The sequence below is a fragment of the Podarcis bocagei genome (assembly GCF_964188305.1).
Source record: "Podarcis bocagei genome assembly, chromosome: 1".
Lineage (NCBI taxonomy): Eukaryota > Metazoa > Chordata > Lepidosauria > Squamata > Lacertidae > Podarcis > Podarcis bocagei.
This window is the reverse complement of record NC_138125.1, coordinates 55,348,085-55,367,103: the sequence shown is the minus strand read 5'-3', so window position 1 is coordinate 55,367,103 and position 19,019 is coordinate 55,348,085. Positions and strand designations below refer to the sequence as shown.

The following is a 19,019-nucleotide window of genomic DNA, read 5'->3' as shown; positions in this document are numbered from 1 at the left end:
TAAAACTTGTAAATAATGCTCTCCTGCATGCGACATTTGCTGTGCATTATCTGCTGATAGAGTGTGCATCAGTTCCAGAATGTGGGAAGCTATTTCTGGATCTCATGTCGCTAATTGCTGATACTGCGTGCCTACGGGAGATCGATGGATCGTCCGGCAGACGGCTTGGGGCCATGATGGACTTTGTCTCCCTGGCAGTATCCCAACAGTTATATGGTCTCGGCAGCCACTCCCAGTCACCAATCTAGCTGCCACATATAGACTATCTAGCAGAAGTACCAGTACAAGAGCTGGAAAACTGAATGGTCTTAGGTCAGGGATAAGAAACATGGTGCTCGTCAGCTGTTGGATTCCAGTTCCCATCAGCCCCAGCCAATGTGGCCAATGGCCAGGAATGATGGGAATTGTAGTCCAGCAAAATCTGGAAGGCACCACACCCTGGTTTAGACACTGACCTGGCTTCTCATCACTTTCAGAATAGAAGTTATTTTTTTCTTCTGGTTTGTGTAGCTGCATTTGCACGATGCCGGAAAGCTTATACACAGATATAAGAGCACATAGCCTGTCGGAAGGGAACAGATTTTATCTTCGAAAGGGAATATGCAGATTTTAAGATGGCATTGATTGTATTACCCTAAGCTGTTGCCTTCTCTTGTTCCTCAGGTGTTGCAGAATCTTGGGAAAGACCATTATCCACCACAGTCTTTAGAACAAGTTGGAACTCGAATAGCCAAAGTTCTAGAAAAGGTAGGTGTGCACAACTAAGAGCTTACAAGTTCATATTGTCTTAAATTATCTGGTTGATAGCCATCTCTGTAACCAGTAGTATTGCCTCAATACCTGCGATACAAATCAGGGCTTCTGCTCCCCGCCCCTTACTGACCCTGCATATACCCCAAAATTGGCTCTGGGGTGGTCGGGAGAAATCCCAGAACAGTACACAGGGTGAGGAGGTATCATTCTGTCTGCCAAGCTGGGACACTTGCACAGACAGAACAATTGTGAGAGTGCTACATTGAATTCCACTGCAAGGCTATATTCTCTCTCTTTGAAATATTCTTATAAAGTGGCTCCCAATACACATTTTAAAAAATCAACAACAAATATAAAATCAAAGCCATCATTGGGAGCATTATTTATCAACTGAACACCTTCCTGCAGCCTCTCTAATGTAATTTACAGTGGACGCTTGGGTTGCAAACGTGACCCGTGCGGGATGCATGTTCGCAACCCGCATCTGCTCACGCGTGGGTTGTGATTCGGCACTTCTGCGCATGGGCAAAGTGCAATTTAGCGCTTCTGCGCATGCGCACCCGCCAAAACCCGGAAGTAACCCGTTCTGGTACTTCCGGGTTTCGGTGGTCTGCAACCCAAAAAAACGCAACCTGAAGCAGCTGTAACCCGAGGTATGACTGTACTCTGGCAGACTTCTGGGGAGTGGTAACACAATTTGGGGTCAGTGACTGAGAAGGCTTGGCTTCTTGTGGAGGTCATCCTTACTTCCCATAATGATGCCATGCCAGCAGAGGACCTGTTGAAAAGCTTAACTGGTGGGAAAGGGGCACATATGTGGAGAGCTATCTCGGAAGGCTTGTAAGGCTTCAAAGGTTAAAGCCGGTAACTTGAACTGAGCCCAGAAGCTGGCTAAAATGCTCCAACTTCCTTACATTCTCAGGGAGGCAGGCTATAGCATTCTGCACCACTTGAAGCTTTTGAGTCCTCTTCAAGGGCAGTTCCAAATAAAGCCCACTGCAGTAGTCATTCCAAGGGGTGAGATAAGAGTAGTCTGGTCCCTCCTCTCTAAGAAGTGGCCTAGCCTCCAAATCAAACTGATATTCTCTTATCAGTCTTTGAGATAAAGGCAGGATGTATGAGAGGAGGTTCCGCAGTATGTTGAGGAAAGGCAATGACAAAACAGTGGAAAGCAGAAGCTAACATGCATTAGTAAATCATTATTATTCTCTTTCTTATTTGTGGGTATTATATTCTAGATTGTAATAGTAATCATTGTTGTTTAAAATTTGCTTATAAAGTGGTTCATTCTTGTAAATGGTGTAAATTGGATGTTTCTTTGTGTCGATTTCAGTATTATATTTATTATTTTAAACGGGAAACACCCTAAATTAGACCAGAAACCTCTTACACTGCCAAAGGGCACCTATTTACCATTTCCCTTTGGCAATGCACCAGAGTCTGTGGTCTCCCTAAACTAAGGCTCTGGTCTCCCTAAACTAAGACCCGGGGGCTGGATGTGGCCCAATCGCCTTCTCAATCTGGCCCATGGACGGTCCGGGAATCAGCGTGTTTTAAAATGAGTAGAATGTGTGCTTTTCTTTAAAATGTATCTCTGGGTTATTTGTGGGGCATAGGAATTTGTTCATTTTTTTTTCAAAATACAGTCCAGCCCCCCACAAGGTCTGAGGGACAGTGGACCATCCCCCTGCTAAAAAAGTTCACTGACCCCTGCCCAAAATGTACCTTTTCAGAGATTATAGCGTCTTTATTGGTCCTTTTGAAAAACAGGCATGCTGGCATTCATCCCAGGCTTATTCTCCCCACCACCCTGTCTCTGACCATCCAACTCCTTTGAAACACCTCAAGGGAAACAGAACTCTTAACCAGTAGTTAAAATGGTTACTGAAAATCACCAAAGAGTGGCAGCATTTCTGCACTAAGCAAAATACGAGCTTCTGCTCGTGGAAGAAAGCACATAGCCGTTGTACCCATTGCAGACATCCATGAGCGCCCTTTGATATAATGCTGTCTGCATAGACAAGATGTGCATTACTAAGTTGTTAAGTGCCTTAATTTTTGAATAAGCTTAGGACGGATGAAGGAAAATAATGAGGTCCTTGTGCAAATGTGAATGATATATGATATTGCCCCCTCCCACCCCATCTTGTGTTTTTTATGCCACACCAGAATCAAACCTCTTGGGTCCTCTCCAGCATGGCAGCCCTTTACTGGAGGGTAAAAGGTCAAGGGAAAAAAGCAATTGACTGCCTCCGGCAAGCCCTGCATCATACTCCCTATCATATGAAGGTATTTGTTGTATTACCTGTGTGCCTGTCTGTGATTTCCAGCTTTCAGTTTGTGTGTCTAAGTTTATGTGCTTTCACTGTTACTAACGCCTCCAGAACATCTCCCACATGAATAAATAACTGAATACAGAAGTTTCAAGACAACCTTAAAGTATTTTAGGGCAATCATCTACAGTTGCCTTCCAGTTGCCTTCAAAATAGATATAAAGTGTGGCAGAAACACTTCCGCTCACAATAATAAGATTGGCTTGCTGGTTTCAGCTCTTGGCTGCAGCCTCTTCCCCCACTGGAAAGCTGTTCTGGATAGAGGGCAGTGTGCAGTGCAGTATGAAGGATTATAGCTGGGGAAACGCCCACCTCCCAAAACAAAACAAAATGCAAGAGAGCATTTGGATCCAACCTGTGTTTTGTGTGCTTGCAGTAGGCACAACAGAGGCTAGCTAAGTTTTGCTCCCATAATGGAACACAAAACCAGCTGCATGCCTGCACATAGATGACCTGGACTTTTCAGGATATCAGGCTACCAAACTCTTTCTCCCAAAAACAACAACAAAAAGGCACTGCCTTTTGGACAGTTCATAATCTCAGCATGATTTATTTGTTTAGGAAATTCTGTTGGCACACTGTCAGTTAAACAGTTGTCATTTCATTTTGCCATTATACATTAAAATCTGTCTTGGCAATGCAAGAAAAGAAAAGCCCCCCAAATAGAATCTGACCCTAATAAGCAAAGCCGGTTCTTTCAACAGCTGTCATTTCCAATGACCTGATTCGGCCTAAAGCAACATACTCTTCTCACTAGATTTGTTCCACTTTTCTTCTCTTTCAGGATGTGCCACTCATAAGCCTAGCAAACATCTTTCACAATGCAAAGCTTTGGAATGATGCCATCATTGTGGCTACAATGGCAGTAGAAATTGCCCCACACTTTGTTGTCAATCATTTCACATTGGCTAATGTCTATGTAGCAATGGTAAGTGAATAATCATTAGATCCGGTTCCCTTTCCTTTCGCAGCATCCTGATGCTCCAGTGTTACAGATAGGTAGAGTTTAGGAACAAGGAGAGAAACCACAGTTGTGTGTGGAGACAGCAATTAGTCATGTAGCTGGTAGGTAGAGAGTTGTCCCTTTTGGTTTTGTTGGTTCTGACAGTTGATATCATCTGGCTAATACTCAAAACGCTATGTGGGTGTCTCCAGCTTCCCAATTCTGATCAAGTTTCTCTCTGGTTTGGTGCCTGTGGTGCTTGCCCGCCCCAGTCCCAAGCAATAAGGGTGGGGGCAGCGTCCTGCACTGTTCTTTGTCATGCCACTCTTCCTTTTTCTTCCTGTAGTAGAGTTTTAGGCACCCTCATAGCACGTGACCTGTTCCCCCTTGGCATGAAGCCTGGCTAGCATTTGATAGGACACTGTGGGCTGTGGAAGCATCTCAGTTGATGGGGGACGCAATTAAAGAGCATTGCATCACTGGCAACCTGGAAACAGCACCATGGTCGTCGTCTTCTTCCCATGTCACTCTCTGTTGCCCTGGCAACCACCATATCTCCAGCAGCCACCAGAGGCACTGGCTGGCTTTGTTAAAAAATAAAAATAAAAAGCTCCTCCTGTCTGGGATGATCTGCTGGGAGGGTCATTCTTACTCTGAACAAGGATAAGGGGTATATCTTAGTGTGCCTTTACACATATTTGTATGCACACAGTTGTGAATAGATGGAAAAACATCAATCCATTAAGTTTTGCTGGCAGCAAGTTCACATAACGCACAAGTGATGCCTTACCAACATTGATAGAAGTTTTTGTGTGAAGACGGGTCAACATAGGAGAAATGGCAGAAATTCTGCATTTTGATAAATGTAAAGGTGTTATTAATGTCAAAATTCTGGCCTTAATTGTAGGAAGTTGCATTCAAATAAGGCATAGATTAGGGACAAAATGCAGTGGAGTGTGGGATCAGCCAGTGACCAGTCATGCCCGTCTGCCAGTCTAATGTTTGAGTCTGGAGTTTTTGGGTCATCAGGGAGTGCAATAACCTCATGAATGAATACATTAGCTGTGAGGAGCATCTTGACATGAGAATGCTAGCAGGTTAGAAGTGTTCTCTTCCGGTATAAGAACAGCAAGGAGTAGCAAAGGGGAAAACAGATCTTAACTGAAGACGCCATGAAATAGGCATCACTGAAACCTGGTGGGATAAGTCCCACGATTGGAATGTAATAATGGGGGGATACAATCTATTTCAGAGAAACAGACCAGACAAGAAAGGAGGAGGAGTGGCGTTATATGTCAGGGATGTGTATACCTGTGAAGAGATCCAAGATTTAGAACATCAAAGCCAAAGTGAGAGCATTTGGGTCAAAATTAAGGGAGAGAAGAATAACAGGGACCTCATTGTGGGAGTTTACTATAGATCCCCAAGCCAAACGGAGGACATAGATGATGCCTTCCTGGAACAGATGGCCAAGCATGCAAAAGGAAGGGAGATAGTAGTAATGGGGGACTTCAATTACCCGGATATTTGTTGGATGTCAAACTCAGCCAAGAGCATAAGGTCAAACAGATTCCTCACTGGCCTTGCAGACAACTTCATTGTCCAGAAAGTGGGAGAAGCAACAAGAGGAACAGCCATTTTAGATCTGGTCCTAACCAATGTTGATGACCTGGTTAGTGGGGTAGAAGTGGAAGGATCATTAGGCGCGAGTGATCATGCTCTTCTGAAGTTTACTATACAGCGGAAAGGAGCAGCCAAGCATACTAGGACTCAATTTCTTGACTTTAAGAAAGCCGACTTCATAAAACTTAGGGAAGTGCTGGGTGAGATCCCATGGACAGTAATACTAAAAGGAAAGGGAGTTCATGATGGCTGGGAGTTTGTTAAGAGGGAGATACTAAAAGCACAACGTCAGGCAATACCAATGAGAGGGAAACATGGAAGGTGCCTAAAGAAGCCAGGGTGGCTATCTAAAGAACTTTTAACTGAGTTAAGATTAAAAAAGGATGTGTACAAAAAATGGAAAAGGGGGGAAACCACCAATGAGGAATTCAAACAAATAGCCAGCACGTGTAGACACAAAGTCAGAAAAGCTAAAGCACAGAATGAACTCAGGCTTGCTAGAGAGGTTAAAAGCAACAAAAAAGGCTTCTATGGGTATGTTCGTAGCAAAAGGAAGAGCAAAGAAACAGTGGGGTCACTCAGAGGAGAAGATGGTGAAATGCAAACAGGGGACACAGAAAGGGCTGAACTCCTCAATGCCTTCTTTGCCTCAGTCTTCTCCGATAAGGAAAACAATGCCCGACCTGAAGAATTTGGAGCAAATGATTCAGCAAAGGAAACACAGCCCAGAATAACTAAGGAGATAGTACAAGAATACTTGGCCAGTTTAGATGTATTCAAGTCTCCAGGGCCAGATGAACTGCATCCAAGAGTATTAAAAGAACTGGCAGATGTGATCTCAGAACCACTGGCAGTCATCTTTGAGAAATCCTGGAGAACAGGCGAAGTCCCGGTAGACTGGAGGAGGGCAAATGTTGTCCCTATTTTCAAAAAGGGGAAAAGAGAGGACCCAAATAATTACCGCCCAGTCAGTCTGACATCAATACCAGGGAAGATTCTGGAGCAGATCATTAAGCAAACAGTCTGTGCGCACCTAGAAAGGAATGCTGTGATCACCAATAGTCAGCATGGATTTCTGAAAAATAAGTCATGTCAGACTAACCTGATCTCGTTTTTTGACAGAATTACAAGCCTGGTAGATGAAGGGAACGCAGTGGATGTAGCCTACCTTGATTTCAGCAAGGCATTTGACAAGGTGCCCCATGATATTCTTGTAAAGAAACTGGTAAAATGTGGTCTTGACTATGCTACCACTCAGTGGATTTGTAACTGGATGACTGACCGAACCCAAAGAGTGCTCATCAATGGTTCCTCTTCATCCTGGAGAAGAGTGACTAGTGGGGTGCCACAGGGTTCTGTCTTGGGCCCGGTCTTATTCAACATCTTTATCAACGACTTGGATGATGGACTCAAGGGCATCCTGATCAAATTTGCAGATGACACCAAACTGGGAGGGGTGGCTAACACCCCAGAGGACAGGATCACACTTCAAAACGACCTTGACAGATTAGAGAACTGGGCCAAAACAAACAAGATGAATTTTAACAGGGAGAAATGTAAAGTATTGCACTTGGGCAAAAAAAATGAGAGGCACAAATACAAGATGGGGGACACCTGGCTTGAGAGCAGTACATGTGAAAAGGATCTAGGAGTCTTGGTTGACCACAAACTTGACATGAGCCAACAGTGTGACGCGGCAGCTAAAAAAGCCAATGCAATTCTGGGCTGCATCAATAGGAGTATAGCATCTAGATCAAGGGAAGTAATAGTGCCACTGTATTCTGCTCTGGTCAGACCTCACCTGGAGTACTGTGTCCAGTTCTGGGCACCACAGTTCAAGAAGGACACTGACAAACTGGAACGTGTCCAGAGGAGGGCAACCAAAATGGTCAAAGGCCTGGAAACGATGCCTTATGAGGAACGGCTAAGGGAGCTGGGCATGTTTAGCCTGGAGAAGAGGAGGTTAAGGGGTGATATGATAGCCATGTTCAAATATATAAAAGGATGTCACATAGAGGAGGGAGAAAGGTTGTTTTCTGCTGCTCCAGAGAAGCGGACACGGAGCAATGGATCCAAACTACAAGAAAGAAGATTCCACCTAAACATTAGGAAGAACTTCCTGACAGTAAGAGCTGTTCGACAGTGGAATTTGCTGCCAAGGAGTGTGGTGGAGTCTCCTACTTTGGAGGTCTTTAAGCAGAGGCTTGACAACCATATGTCAGGAGTGCTCTGATGGTGTTTCCTGCTTGGCAGGGGGTTGGACTCGATGGCCCTTGTGGTCTCTTCCAACTCTAGGATTCTATGATTCTATGAAATTCTGTTGCTTTTAGTTTTCCAGTATGATGCAACTGGTTGTCCCATCTTGACATGTAAAAATTCCACATGATCCATCTCTTCCTGACACAGTATACTTCATAAACTGATTTTTACCATTTTTAATTTTTTTCATTTAAAAACTAAGCCTTTTTTTAAAAAAACAAAAACTTAAAAATCTGCACCCCTCAGCAAAATGTGACCATATTATTTCCATTTCCTGAAGGTAATGCTAAACTGGAAATAACTTGTGCTAAGTCATTGAGGAGCCATAAACTAGTTCCATGACTTCAGGCCAATTTCTGTGTTACCTTGATGACACTGTCACTGGCAAAAAAACCCACAAAACCCTAGTCCTCAAGAGAAGCAGTGTGTATGCTGGCTTCTTATGCCCTGCCGGTATAGTTTGAGCCGATGCATACAGTGCATTGCCTTGCACAAATAGCTTCTCATGTGAAACTGTGTGCATACAACTCCCATTTTTCAGTGGCTACCGTAACACAAAAGTAAGATATTGAGTCTTAGGCCCCTTACTTAATGTCTTTACACAAAGGACCCAATTGGATATAACCCTTAATCATATTTTAGCACTACAGAAATTAGCAGAAGCAGGCCACAGACTTCCTTTCCCCTTCCCCTTTTCAAGCATTGCTGTGAGGAAGAGATTCAAAGCATCTACTTCCAAGTTTATTTTATTTCAGTTATTTTTTAAAAGTACCTAGTTTCTTGCAAGCTTACTTTAAACTATGGTTTATTGAAAGGTGCCAGAATTCAGCTGTTGTTTTTGTTCCTGGCTCGATCCAACAAGCAGCACTGTGAAATTTAGCCTGATGTTCAGCACCATAGACTTGCTATCGATAGCATGGTACCTGTTTGGTAGGTGCTTTGCTGGGGCTTTTGGTACTTTGACCACTAACCATTTTGCATCTGGGCCCTACAGGAGGAGTTTGAGAAAGCCATGAGATGGTATGAATCAACATTGAAACTCCAACCCGAGTTTGCACCAGCGAAGAATCGGATCCGTGCCATTCAGTGTCATTTACTCATGAAAAAAGAAAGACGTTCTCCTTAAAGATCACAATCTTCTTCATTTTTCCCTTTTGTTTTTAAAAGACAACCGAATCATTCTTCACTATTATGCTTGTAATGAGGTGTGCTAATATCAATTGGGAAACCAGGATTTTAACTAAGAATTTGGGATTGTTTTTATTGTTCAGAAACGGAAGCATCCTTGGAAGCATTACAGGGAAAAAACATTTTTACTAAACATCTGTATAATTAAATATTGAGCCCAGAAACTTTCCACATGCCTGTGACCCATACATCCTTAGATTTTTTTTCCCCATAAAACAAATTGGTGCCAGCATAGAATGTAACCTGCTTCTTGTCTAGCATATCTATGAAAATGCAAAGCACATCATTTCACCAGACACACTACGTAGGAAGAAGATTTTTATCCATCAGAAACTCACATTTTACCATTTCTCCCAGTCCATATTACAGCATTACCAGAGATTGATTGTGAGATAAGAATGCAGGTGGCTGCAGACCCTTTTTTGTACTGTTTTTAGGGGGAGGAGGAGAAGCGGCAAGCACAACATCTAGTTGTAAAATCATTTTTATTTTGGTTACCTGAAGAAAAGGGAAATAAAACAAAACATTATTTAAGAGATTTTATATCCATATATATGTGAAACCCACTGCAGCCCTTGGCCTGTCTTTACTAATTTTTTGTTTTACCCAGCTGAGTGCAAGGTGCAAATGTTAAAGGCATTTGTCCACATGCTCTGTGACTCTACAAGTTAGAGAAAGTGAGAGCATTTTAGCAAACAAGGCAAACGGTCTGTTTCCAAATCAGTACCCACCTTGATCAGTGAAGGACTTGAAGCTCCATGTCTCATTGTTGAATCAACAAGGGCACATAACTTGGAACAAAAATAAAGAATTATGTTAATGAAGAGAATGCTGTTCTCTCTTTTTATATAGTCAAATGTCTTTTACAACAAATGTGGTGCAATTGCCTTAAGTTGTATTGAATGTACAATAAGGATCAGGTTCAGCTTTGTTACCCTGGAGTACAAGTGGTCTTTGGATTGTGTTCTATATGTGACTCTCTGGGCATTTGACTCCACACACTTCCTGTTGCATTGAGTGGGATAATAAGATCACACTTGTCCATGTGCTGCAAATTAGAATGCAGCACAGTCTGAACTTTAAGACACAGGGAAAGCTTACAGACTCCCCTCCTCAGACTTTTTCTCCTCAGCAAACAACATATTGCAAAATCTTTCTAAAAGTTTGCATTCATTACATATGATCAACTAGGAACTGAGAGCAGCCAGCTCCTGCCTAATGTCAACTTGGAGATCAGGCATGCCAGACCCTAGTTACTGCTGAAGGCTTGAAAACGCAGTTGACAATGGCTCCCACTGAGCTAGACGTACATGTAGGTCACAACTGATGGTCCAAAACAGGCTCACAAGTTCCTTTAAATATGGTAGGCAGGTGCATCACCATACATACCTTGCACATCCAGCCTGCATCTTCAGCTTCAGCAAGATAAGCACACATGGAAATCTGCTCCAACACTTATTACCATTGCTGGATTGCAAAGCAGTGAGGACTAGTATAATTACATTTTTGCCAGAGGACATTCTGTAGTGAGGATGTCTTGGTAGGGAAGGTCCTTGGAACTGTTCATCTATAGCTCAGTAGATCATGAGACTCTTAATCTCAGGGTCGTGGGTTGGAGCCTCACATTGCGTGAAATATTCCTGCATCGCAGGGGGCTGGACTAAATGATCCTCATGGTCCCTTCCCATTCTATGATTCAAGCTATTCAAGTCCTTTTCCAGGTGGAATTGTCTTTCCCTCCAGACTTACCCTTTTCTTTCTTGTTTTGGGGCAGGGGGCGGATCTATCTGATTGATCCTTTCCTGCAACTTATCAGTTCTTTTTTCCTTATGTTATCTCCCCTTCTCTAGTTTGTTGTCCTCTGCTCCCTACTAGAATTGTTTTTCTGATTCTTTGCCTTGGTTACTTGTCATATAGCACATGATATTTCGTGCCTTTGCCTGTCCTGAGGTTGTTTTCTTCACCCCACACCTTGTTACAGTTTTCTACATGGTTCCTGAGATTCCAGAGGTGGGGTGAACATGTTCATCATGGGGTTGAGGAGCTTATTTTGGCTCTGCTGGTTTGGTCTTGAGTGCCACTCTTCTGCCTGGAGACCCTTCCTACGAAGTATAGTGGGATGCACCCTCTCTCAAGAGTGTCCTGCAACATAACCTGTAAACAGAAATGCACAGTGAGAACCAAATTCCTTTTTCATTGAGTTATGCACACTATTGGATCACCAGATAAGTAACCAGTACAACTCGGGGATTTTTTCTAAATCCATAACTTACATATTGCTAATTTGTGTGTAGCAGAGAGAAATACTGAAATGATATTTCCCCAAAATAATTAAGAAGCTTTCAGTCTCTTTCACCTGAAGAGCAGGAAAGGTCAATCATGGCATTCTGGCAGATCAGGTCATCGCTCCTTCTCTGGAGAATGGTCTGGAGGTCTGCTTTCTTGCACCCAGTTCCTGTTCCCATTGCACTTGCTTCCACCACTTGAGAAACAATTTTTCTGCCTGTGCCAACCACTACCTTGTACCTAGCGCTGCTAGCATAGAGTCTGCCCATGCCTACAACATCTGCCATTAAGGAATATGATGAGGTTATGAGTCCATGAGATTTAATTCCATGCTTCTTGATGTTTGGGGGCATCAGAAATGAAGCTGATGTATGTTCATGCACATTTCAGAAGAAGATTACATGGATCTTCTGTATGGGGCTACTGAAGAATTTAATCAAAGATAGGCATCAGGTTACAATATTATTATGAGTTTGTGGGTGCTAAACCCTAAATTATTGGGTTCAGTATTAGACGCTTCTAAATCTTCTGGAATTAGCATGTATTTAGGGCTAATTAAGCTTGTCTAAGCTTCCTGTGTTGAGGTAGTCACCTGAGGAATGGGCCATTAGGACTACAAAGCATCAAAGATACTCTTTGAGAGATGGCAGAGAGGTGGGGGCCCTCTCACTTAGGAGATAAAGCCAAAAGCTTAAGAGAAGAGCGAGAGGAAGCAATGTGGGCCAAAAGCTTAGAAGTAATGTGACAAGCAGGAGGCAGAGTTTTGAATACAGGACTGCATCTTGGGAAGAAGCAAGACGCTCTTGGTGTGTGGTACTGGGAACCTCTCCATCGAAAACTCAGGTTATATATCTGTGTAATTAAACCATATACTGTATCATAAAGACACCACAATCTCTGCTGTGCCTCATTTTTCCAAAAAGAAACACAGATCCTAGAATATCTCACTGCTGAGAAGATTGGGATAGTGCATAACAACATATAGACATTTTGTATATCTGTTGATAAAATGACATGCTTACCTTCCACAGATTGGAGTGAAAATAAGTAATAAAACTCAAGAATTTGAAAGTGTGCTCATTTTTCCAGGAAAACAAGGTCTGTTCACTTTTCAGAACTCTATTAACAAACCTAATAAGTGACTCATAAAAACAGATATCTCATCTTTTCTTTATGCCCCTTCCACGGGAAGAAACAATCTTCCCATTGAAAGGGTTTGTTTTACACGTGAGAGATACTATCCTACACAGTCTCCTTCTCTAAGCACCTGAGTTTAAACACTCTTGACCACACAATAGCTTCATCTTCCTGAATTTTGATAACTTAAAGGACCCTTGATGGAAATAAGTACAGTGGTGCCTCGCAAGACGAAATTAATCCGTTCCGCGAGTCTCTTCGTCTAGCGGTTTTTTTCGTCTTGCAAAGCAACCCTATTAGCGGATTAGCGCTATTAGCGGTTTAGCAGCTATTAAAGGCTTAGCGGCTGTCAGAGCTGCTTCAAGATCCTAGCTCACAGAGGATCACGCTAGCCAGCGGTCATTAAGTAAAAGTCTTTATTGAATTACAGTTTCCATTCTCACGCTGCTGTCTGCAACTCTACGTCTACTAGCTAGATCGGCGAGGCTCCGTCTGAGTCTCCGCCCCGTGCGCACCAACTTAATATCCTAGCCTTGCTCCACCTTTTCCTCCTGACTGTCCTCCTCTGGGTCCCTCTACCCCCCGGGGCTTCTTCCTTCCGGGATTCTTCTGACGCTGACCCAGACCCTTCTGCCTCCTTGCGCCGGGCTTTAGGACCCGGTTCCCTTTCGGGGCTGCTCACTGCGCCGCCTTCCTCTGCATTTGAACTTGGTGCGCGCGCCCAACCTTCCACTTTCCTCTTAACCGTTTCTTCGCTCCCCGATGGAGGTGTGGCCACTCCTGACTCCTGCCCTCCCTCCTGTGGTGAGCTGCCAGCGCTTCCCTCCTGGCTCCTTTCCTCTTCCCTGCTTCCTGGCGGTGACGCTGGTCCCGATTTCCAGCTGCTCCCCCCTGAGTCTCCTCTGGCTCTATCTTCCTGGGGTGCCTCCCTAGACGCCCCCCTTGCCCTGGCCACTGGTGCTCCTTTCTGTGAATCCTCTGATTCACTGGAAAGACTGGGAGATCTCGGGTCGTCGTCATCACTCATCCTTTCCTCTGTCTCCTCCCCTTCGCTCTCTGTTTCCTCCCTTGCCTGTGCCTCTGCACCTAAACCCCTGACATCCATCCCCCCCTCGAAGCCCCCCAGTCCCCCCTCCCCTCCTTCCGGTGCTGGAGCTGGGGGCTGCTGTTGCAAAGGGACGAACGTCGGATATCGGTCGCTTCCCGTGGCAGGCCTCCAGCGGAACTCTTCCAGGTCTTCCTCTCTGCTCTCGTTGACGACAGTCACCTCCTCTTCCATCTCTGTGCCGCCGTGCTCGAAACCAGGGTCGTCCCCGAAAATGTCCATGTCCGTCTCTCCCGCACTTCCTCCAGGCGGCGTTGCTCGGCCGGAACAGTCCAGCCACTTCCTGCGGAACTGCTCCTCCGGCCTATCGTCCCACCAATACGAGGGTTCTGAGACAGATCCCGAGGGTGACCCCTCCGGGGAACGGACGTCTCGTGTTGGTTCCTCGTCCGAGTCAAACCCCCTGAACGTGCTGTCCGAAAGCGTGGGCGTGAAAAGCCAGTCGTCGAAAAAGTCTGCTGGCATAGGTCTATGTGGGAAGAGGGCATGAAACTCGTCTTTGAGCAGAGGTTCGTCTAAAGCGTAGCCCGGCACCCAGCTGTTCGCACTGGCCGGGGTGCCCTCCCTGGCGAGAAAGTATTCTACTCCCTCTTCCCCCCATCTGGAGTCCAAAATCTCCGTGACTTCGTTGATGCGCTCCTCCTGTGCCACTCCCGCGTGCCCCGTTCCTTCTCTGAGCGGACTCGGCGCCGTTCCGGGTTCCTGGAACCTGTGCGGTGCCTTGTAGGGAGTGAGCACCGATCTGTGGAACACCGGATGCATTCTGGAACCCTCCGGAAGCGCCAGCCTGAAAGCCACCGGGTTGACCTGCTCTTCGACTTGGTAGGGCCCCAGTTGTTTATGCCCTAGTTTCTTCTTGGCCAACGACCTGGCCGGCACTGCGTGGGCTGCTAACCAGACCCAGTCTCCCACGTGGAGCTCTTCGCCAACCCTTCTGTGTTTGTCCGCTTGTACCTTGTATGCGTGTTTAGCCAGCTCCAGGTGGCGCCGCAGCTGATCGTGGACTTCCTGCAGCTCCGACGCGAACGCATCTGCTGACTGCGGCTCCCCTTCTCCCCTGCATTCCAGTCCCGGAAAGGTTCTAGGGTGCCGCCCGTTGTTGGCGAAGAACGGCGTGACGCCCGTGGATACGTGCTTCGTGTTGTTGTAGGCAAACTCTGCAAGCGGCAGGTAATCCACCCACGTCGCAGGCTGTTGGTTTGCATAACATCTCAGGTACTGCTGCATGATGGCATTGGCTCGCTCCGCTTGCCCGTTGGTCTGCGGGTGTCTCGCCGACGCCAGATTGATCTTGACGTTTAGGAAGCCCATCAGTTTCTGCCAGAAGTTCGAGATGAACTGCCGCCCGCGGTCGGACAGAATAGACCGTGGCAGACCGTGAACCTTGAACACGTGGTCTATGAACAGTTTGGCGGTTTGCTCCGCCGTGGCCACCTTAGCACACGGAATGAAATGCGCCATCTTGGAGAACAGGTCCACCACCACCAACACTGCCGTCTTGCCCCTTGAGCTGGGCAGATCCGTGACAAAGTCCAGAGCCACCCTTTCCCAAGGTTCGACCGGAGTTTGCAGCGGCTCCAACAGTCCAGCCGGCGGTTTGTGCACCGGCTTTGCCCTCTGGCAGGTGTCACACCTCGCTACGTAGTCTGCGACCTCCCCTCTCATTCCAGGCCACCAGAAATCCCTGGCTACTAATTCCACCGTCTTCTCCTTGCCAAAGTGCCCGGCCGTGGGTGCGTCGTGCAGCTGCTGTAGCACCTTGGCTCGAAGTTCGTCACCCGGCACGTAGATGGCCCCTTTACGGATGAGCAAGCCATCTCGTAGCTGGAAACCGTCGGCCGCTGCCTTGCCCCCTCGCACCTCTGCCATCTTCGTTTGTGCGAAGGAGTCCCCCTGCAACGCTCGCCGCACCGCCTCTAGGTCTACGGTCGCCGCGGCGCACGCCCACACTGTCGGTGCAAAGATGTGCATGGCGGCCGCTGGTGTTGCGTCCTCCAGATACTGTGGCTTGCGGGAGAGAGCGTCTGCCATGATGTTGGTGTCCCCCGGGACATACTCTATTCGGAAGTCGAAGTCCGCAAAGAACTCAGCCCAACGTATCTGCCTCTGGTTCAGGAACTGTGCCGTGCGCCAGTGTTCCAGATTCTTGTGGTCCGTGCAAACCTGCACCGTGTGCTTGGCGCCGATCAGAAAGTGCCTCCACGCCTTGAACGCTGCATGAATGGCCAGCAACTCCCTGTCCCATATGGTGTAGTTCTGCTCGGACTTGCTGAGCTTCCTGGAGTAAAACGCTCCCGGCCGCCACACGCCCTGCGGGTCCTTCTGCAGCAGGACCGCCCCCACTGCTCTGTCCGAAGCGTCTGTCTCCACCCTCATCGGCATGCTGGGGTTGACATGAAGCAGCTGCTCTTCCGACGCGAAGAGACGCTTGAGGGCCTGAAAGGACTGCTCCGCCTGCTCTGTCCAGATGAACTTCTTCTTCTTGGAGCTAAGGGTGTCAGTGATGGCCGCCGTCTGCATCGCGAAGCCCTTGATAAACTTGCGATAGAAGTTCGCAAAGCCGACAAACCGTTGGACCTCCTTCCGGTTGCGTGGGCTCTTCCAATCCAACACCGCTCGAACCTTGGCGCTGTCCATGGCGAGCCCCTTGGCAGACAGCTTGTAGCCCAGAAAATCCACCTCCGGCACGTCAAATTGGCACTTCTCCAGCTTGGCGTAGAGCCTGTGTTGCTTTAGCCTGCCCAGCACTTCCTTGACGTGCTTGTCATGTTCTTGCTGCGACTCCGAAAAGATCAGGATGTCATCCAAGAAACAGACGCACGTCTTGTAGAGAAGTCCCGCCAACACGTGATGCATAAATGCTTGAAAAACGTGAGCGCCATTTTGTAGTCCAAAAGGCATAACTCTGTATTCGTAGGTACCCAGTGGCGTGAACATGGCTGTCTTCCACTCATCACCTTCCCGCATGCGAATGAGGTTGTACGCCCCCCGCAGGTCCAACTTGGTGAACACCTTTCCTTTCCGTACCTTCGCCAGGAGGTCGTCGATGCGGGGCATGGGGAAGTCCGACGGCTTGGTCACACTGTTCAAAATCCTGTAATCCACTACGAGTCTTTTTTGGGGCGTGTCTCGCTTCTTAACAAAGAATACAGGACTGCCCCCCACTGCCTTAGACTCCCGGATGAAACCGCGCTCCAAATTATGATCGATGAAGTCTTTGAGTTCCTGCAGTTCGTCCTCAGACATGGAATACAGCTTCCCTTTAGGCAGCGCCGCCCCCGGCAGCAGGTCAATTTTGCAGTCATATGGTCTGTGAGGGGGTAGCCTGTCCGCCTCCTTCTCGCAGAAAACTTCCAGAAATTCTGCGTACTTGTGGGGAATCGCTTGCAGCGTGCCTAGCAGCAGCTGTGACTCCTCTTCCTCTCCTTCCTGCCTGGGTACGATGCAGTGTTCAGCACAAAAGGAAGAGCCGAAGACCAGCTGCCTCTGGAACCAAGCCATCGTTGGGCTGTGCTTGTCCAGCCAACTCATACCCAATACAATGGGCGTGTCAGACAGTTGAGTGACGTTGAAGCTGATGACTTCCCTGTGATTCCCAAGTCGCATCACCATTGGTGGCGTCTGCTTCACCACTTGCCCCCCTAGCAGCTCCCTGCCATCCACCGTGACAACCTGCAGGGGCAGTGTGGCCGGCAGCAACTGCACAGCGTGCCTGTCGACAAATTCCTGCCCTATAAAGTCCGCGTTGCTGCCGGAGTCGATGGTGATTGGCACGTCCATGGTGATTCCATTGGGCAGCTGGAGAGATGCTGTGAGCCTCACTACTGGTTTGGGCGGGAGGGGGTTCACTGGCTGTAAAATTTCTGGGGACTGCGTCACTAACACGTCTGGCTGGGCCCCAGTGCCTCTTCCTCCAGCCAGACATTGTCGTTTCCCTGCTGTGGTCCTCCCTGCTGCGTTGCTGCAGTCACCATTGCTGAGGCTGCAGTAAGCTTGTGGGGCCTCTGGGGACACTCTTTCGCCATATGCCCTGGCTGCTCACAGACGTAACACTTCCTGGTCCCTCTAGGAGGCTTCGCCTTCACTGCTGCCGGTGCTAGGGCTCTGGTTGCTGACTGAGCCCTTGCACCTCCAACCTCCATAGGTTCGGCTCCTCCTCCTGGCGGAGGCGTGGATTGCGTTCGCGCTGCTTCTCTGGGAAAGAAGGAGGGGCCCCCGGCTGGTTCGCGCCCTCCACGTCCTTCGTCCTTGCTCCACGGACGTCCTTCCAGCCTCACCCCCACGGCCAGTGCCCTCTGAACGACTTCCTGGGTGGTTCGGGGTCTCTCCCCCCTCGCTATCTCATCTTTAATCGAGTTGTGCAGTCCCTCCCAAAAGAGGTCTCTTACAGGAGCCGAATCTCTGTCCCATTCCAGGGCGCTGACCAAGGCGAAAAAGCGTGCATGATACTGTCTGACGCTGGCCCTCCCTTGTCTCAGCCCATGCACCTCCTTCCGTGCAAGATCAATGTCAATACTTGATAAGAAACACCCATCCATCGCTTTAATAAAGGCATCCGCATTCTGGAGCGCCGGATCGTTATCTCTCCATAAATTGCGCAACCATGCTTTCGCCTCCCCATGCAGATGGGACATGATGAACCCCACTCTCTCCTGTTCATCTCTAAAGTCTTTATGCAACAGTTGCAGTGCGCACAGTACGTCGGCTCTAAAGTTGGGATACTGTTGCAGGTTCCCATCGAAGTGAGAGAGCAGCCCGCCTGTCCGTCTCGCCAACCCAATTCCCTCCTGCCGGGGTGGTTGCTTTGCCAGTACGTCTAACCTGACCTGGAGATCCCTGCAGGCGGCAGCTGCCTCGTCCTCTCTCTTCCTGGATGCGAGAACCTCGGCGTTCAGTTGTGCCACTGCTTTTCTGAGGTCCTCTATCTGCTGCTCAGCCGTCATGTCTCCTGCCGTTCGTGAGCTCGCTAGTGGGCGCCTGTTTCTCTCCTCTCCTCGAGGCTGCAGATGCCCACAATGTTGAGACGGAGCCTACTGTCAGAGCTGCTTCAAGATCCTAGCTCACAGAGGATCACGCTAGCCAGCGGTCATTAAGTAAAAGTCTTTATTGAATTACAGTTTCCATTCTCACGCTGCTGTCTGCAACTCTACGTCTACTAGCTAGATCGGCGAGGCTCCGTCTGAGTCTCCGCCCCGTGCGCACCAACTTAATATCCTAGCCTTGCTCCACCTTTTCCTCCTGACTGTCCTCCTCTGGGTCCCTCTACCCCCCGGGGCTTCTTCCTTCCGGGATTCTTCTGACGCTGACCCAGACCCTTCTGCCTCCTTGCGCCGGGCTTTAGGACCCGGTTCCCTTTCGGGGCTGCTCACTGCGCCGCCTTCCTCTGCATTTG

General features: G+C 47.7%; 1 protein-coding gene and 1 long non-coding RNA gene across 7 annotated transcripts in view; one reads left to right on the top strand and one right to left on the bottom strand.

Moving 5' to 3' along the window:
• Positions 1-9,928, top strand: part of TTC17 (tetratricopeptide repeat domain 17) — a 57,154-nt gene extending 47,226 nt beyond the window's left edge. For all 3 annotated transcript variants that reach the window (XM_081163729.1, XM_081163731.1, XM_081163730.1), the window contains exons 22-25: positions 664-747; positions 2,923-3,042; positions 3,871-4,014; positions 8,906-9,928. In XM_081163729.1, the coding sequence (XP_081019855.1) occupies positions 664-747; positions 2,923-3,042; positions 3,871-4,014; positions 8,906-9,037 (480 nt within the window). In that variant the 3' untranslated portion in view covers positions 9,038-9,928. The remainder of the gene's footprint in view (positions 1-663; positions 748-2,922; positions 3,043-3,870; positions 4,015-8,905) is intronic.
• The window catches only part of LOC308571562, a 35,927-nt gene continuing 26,703 nt past the window's right edge, over positions 9,796-19,019 (bottom strand). For 2 of the 4 annotated variants that reach the window (XR_014001518.1, XR_014001520.1), the window contains exons 3-4: positions 10,489-11,253; positions 9,796-9,890 (exon numbers count right to left, since the gene is read on the bottom strand). This is a non-coding gene — a long non-coding RNA (uncharacterized lncRNA). Of the gene's footprint in view, positions 9,891-10,488; positions 11,254-11,455; positions 11,631-19,019 lie in introns of those variants that run through there. The other 2 variants (XR_014001521.1, XR_014001519.1) reach the window with 2 other exon arrangements.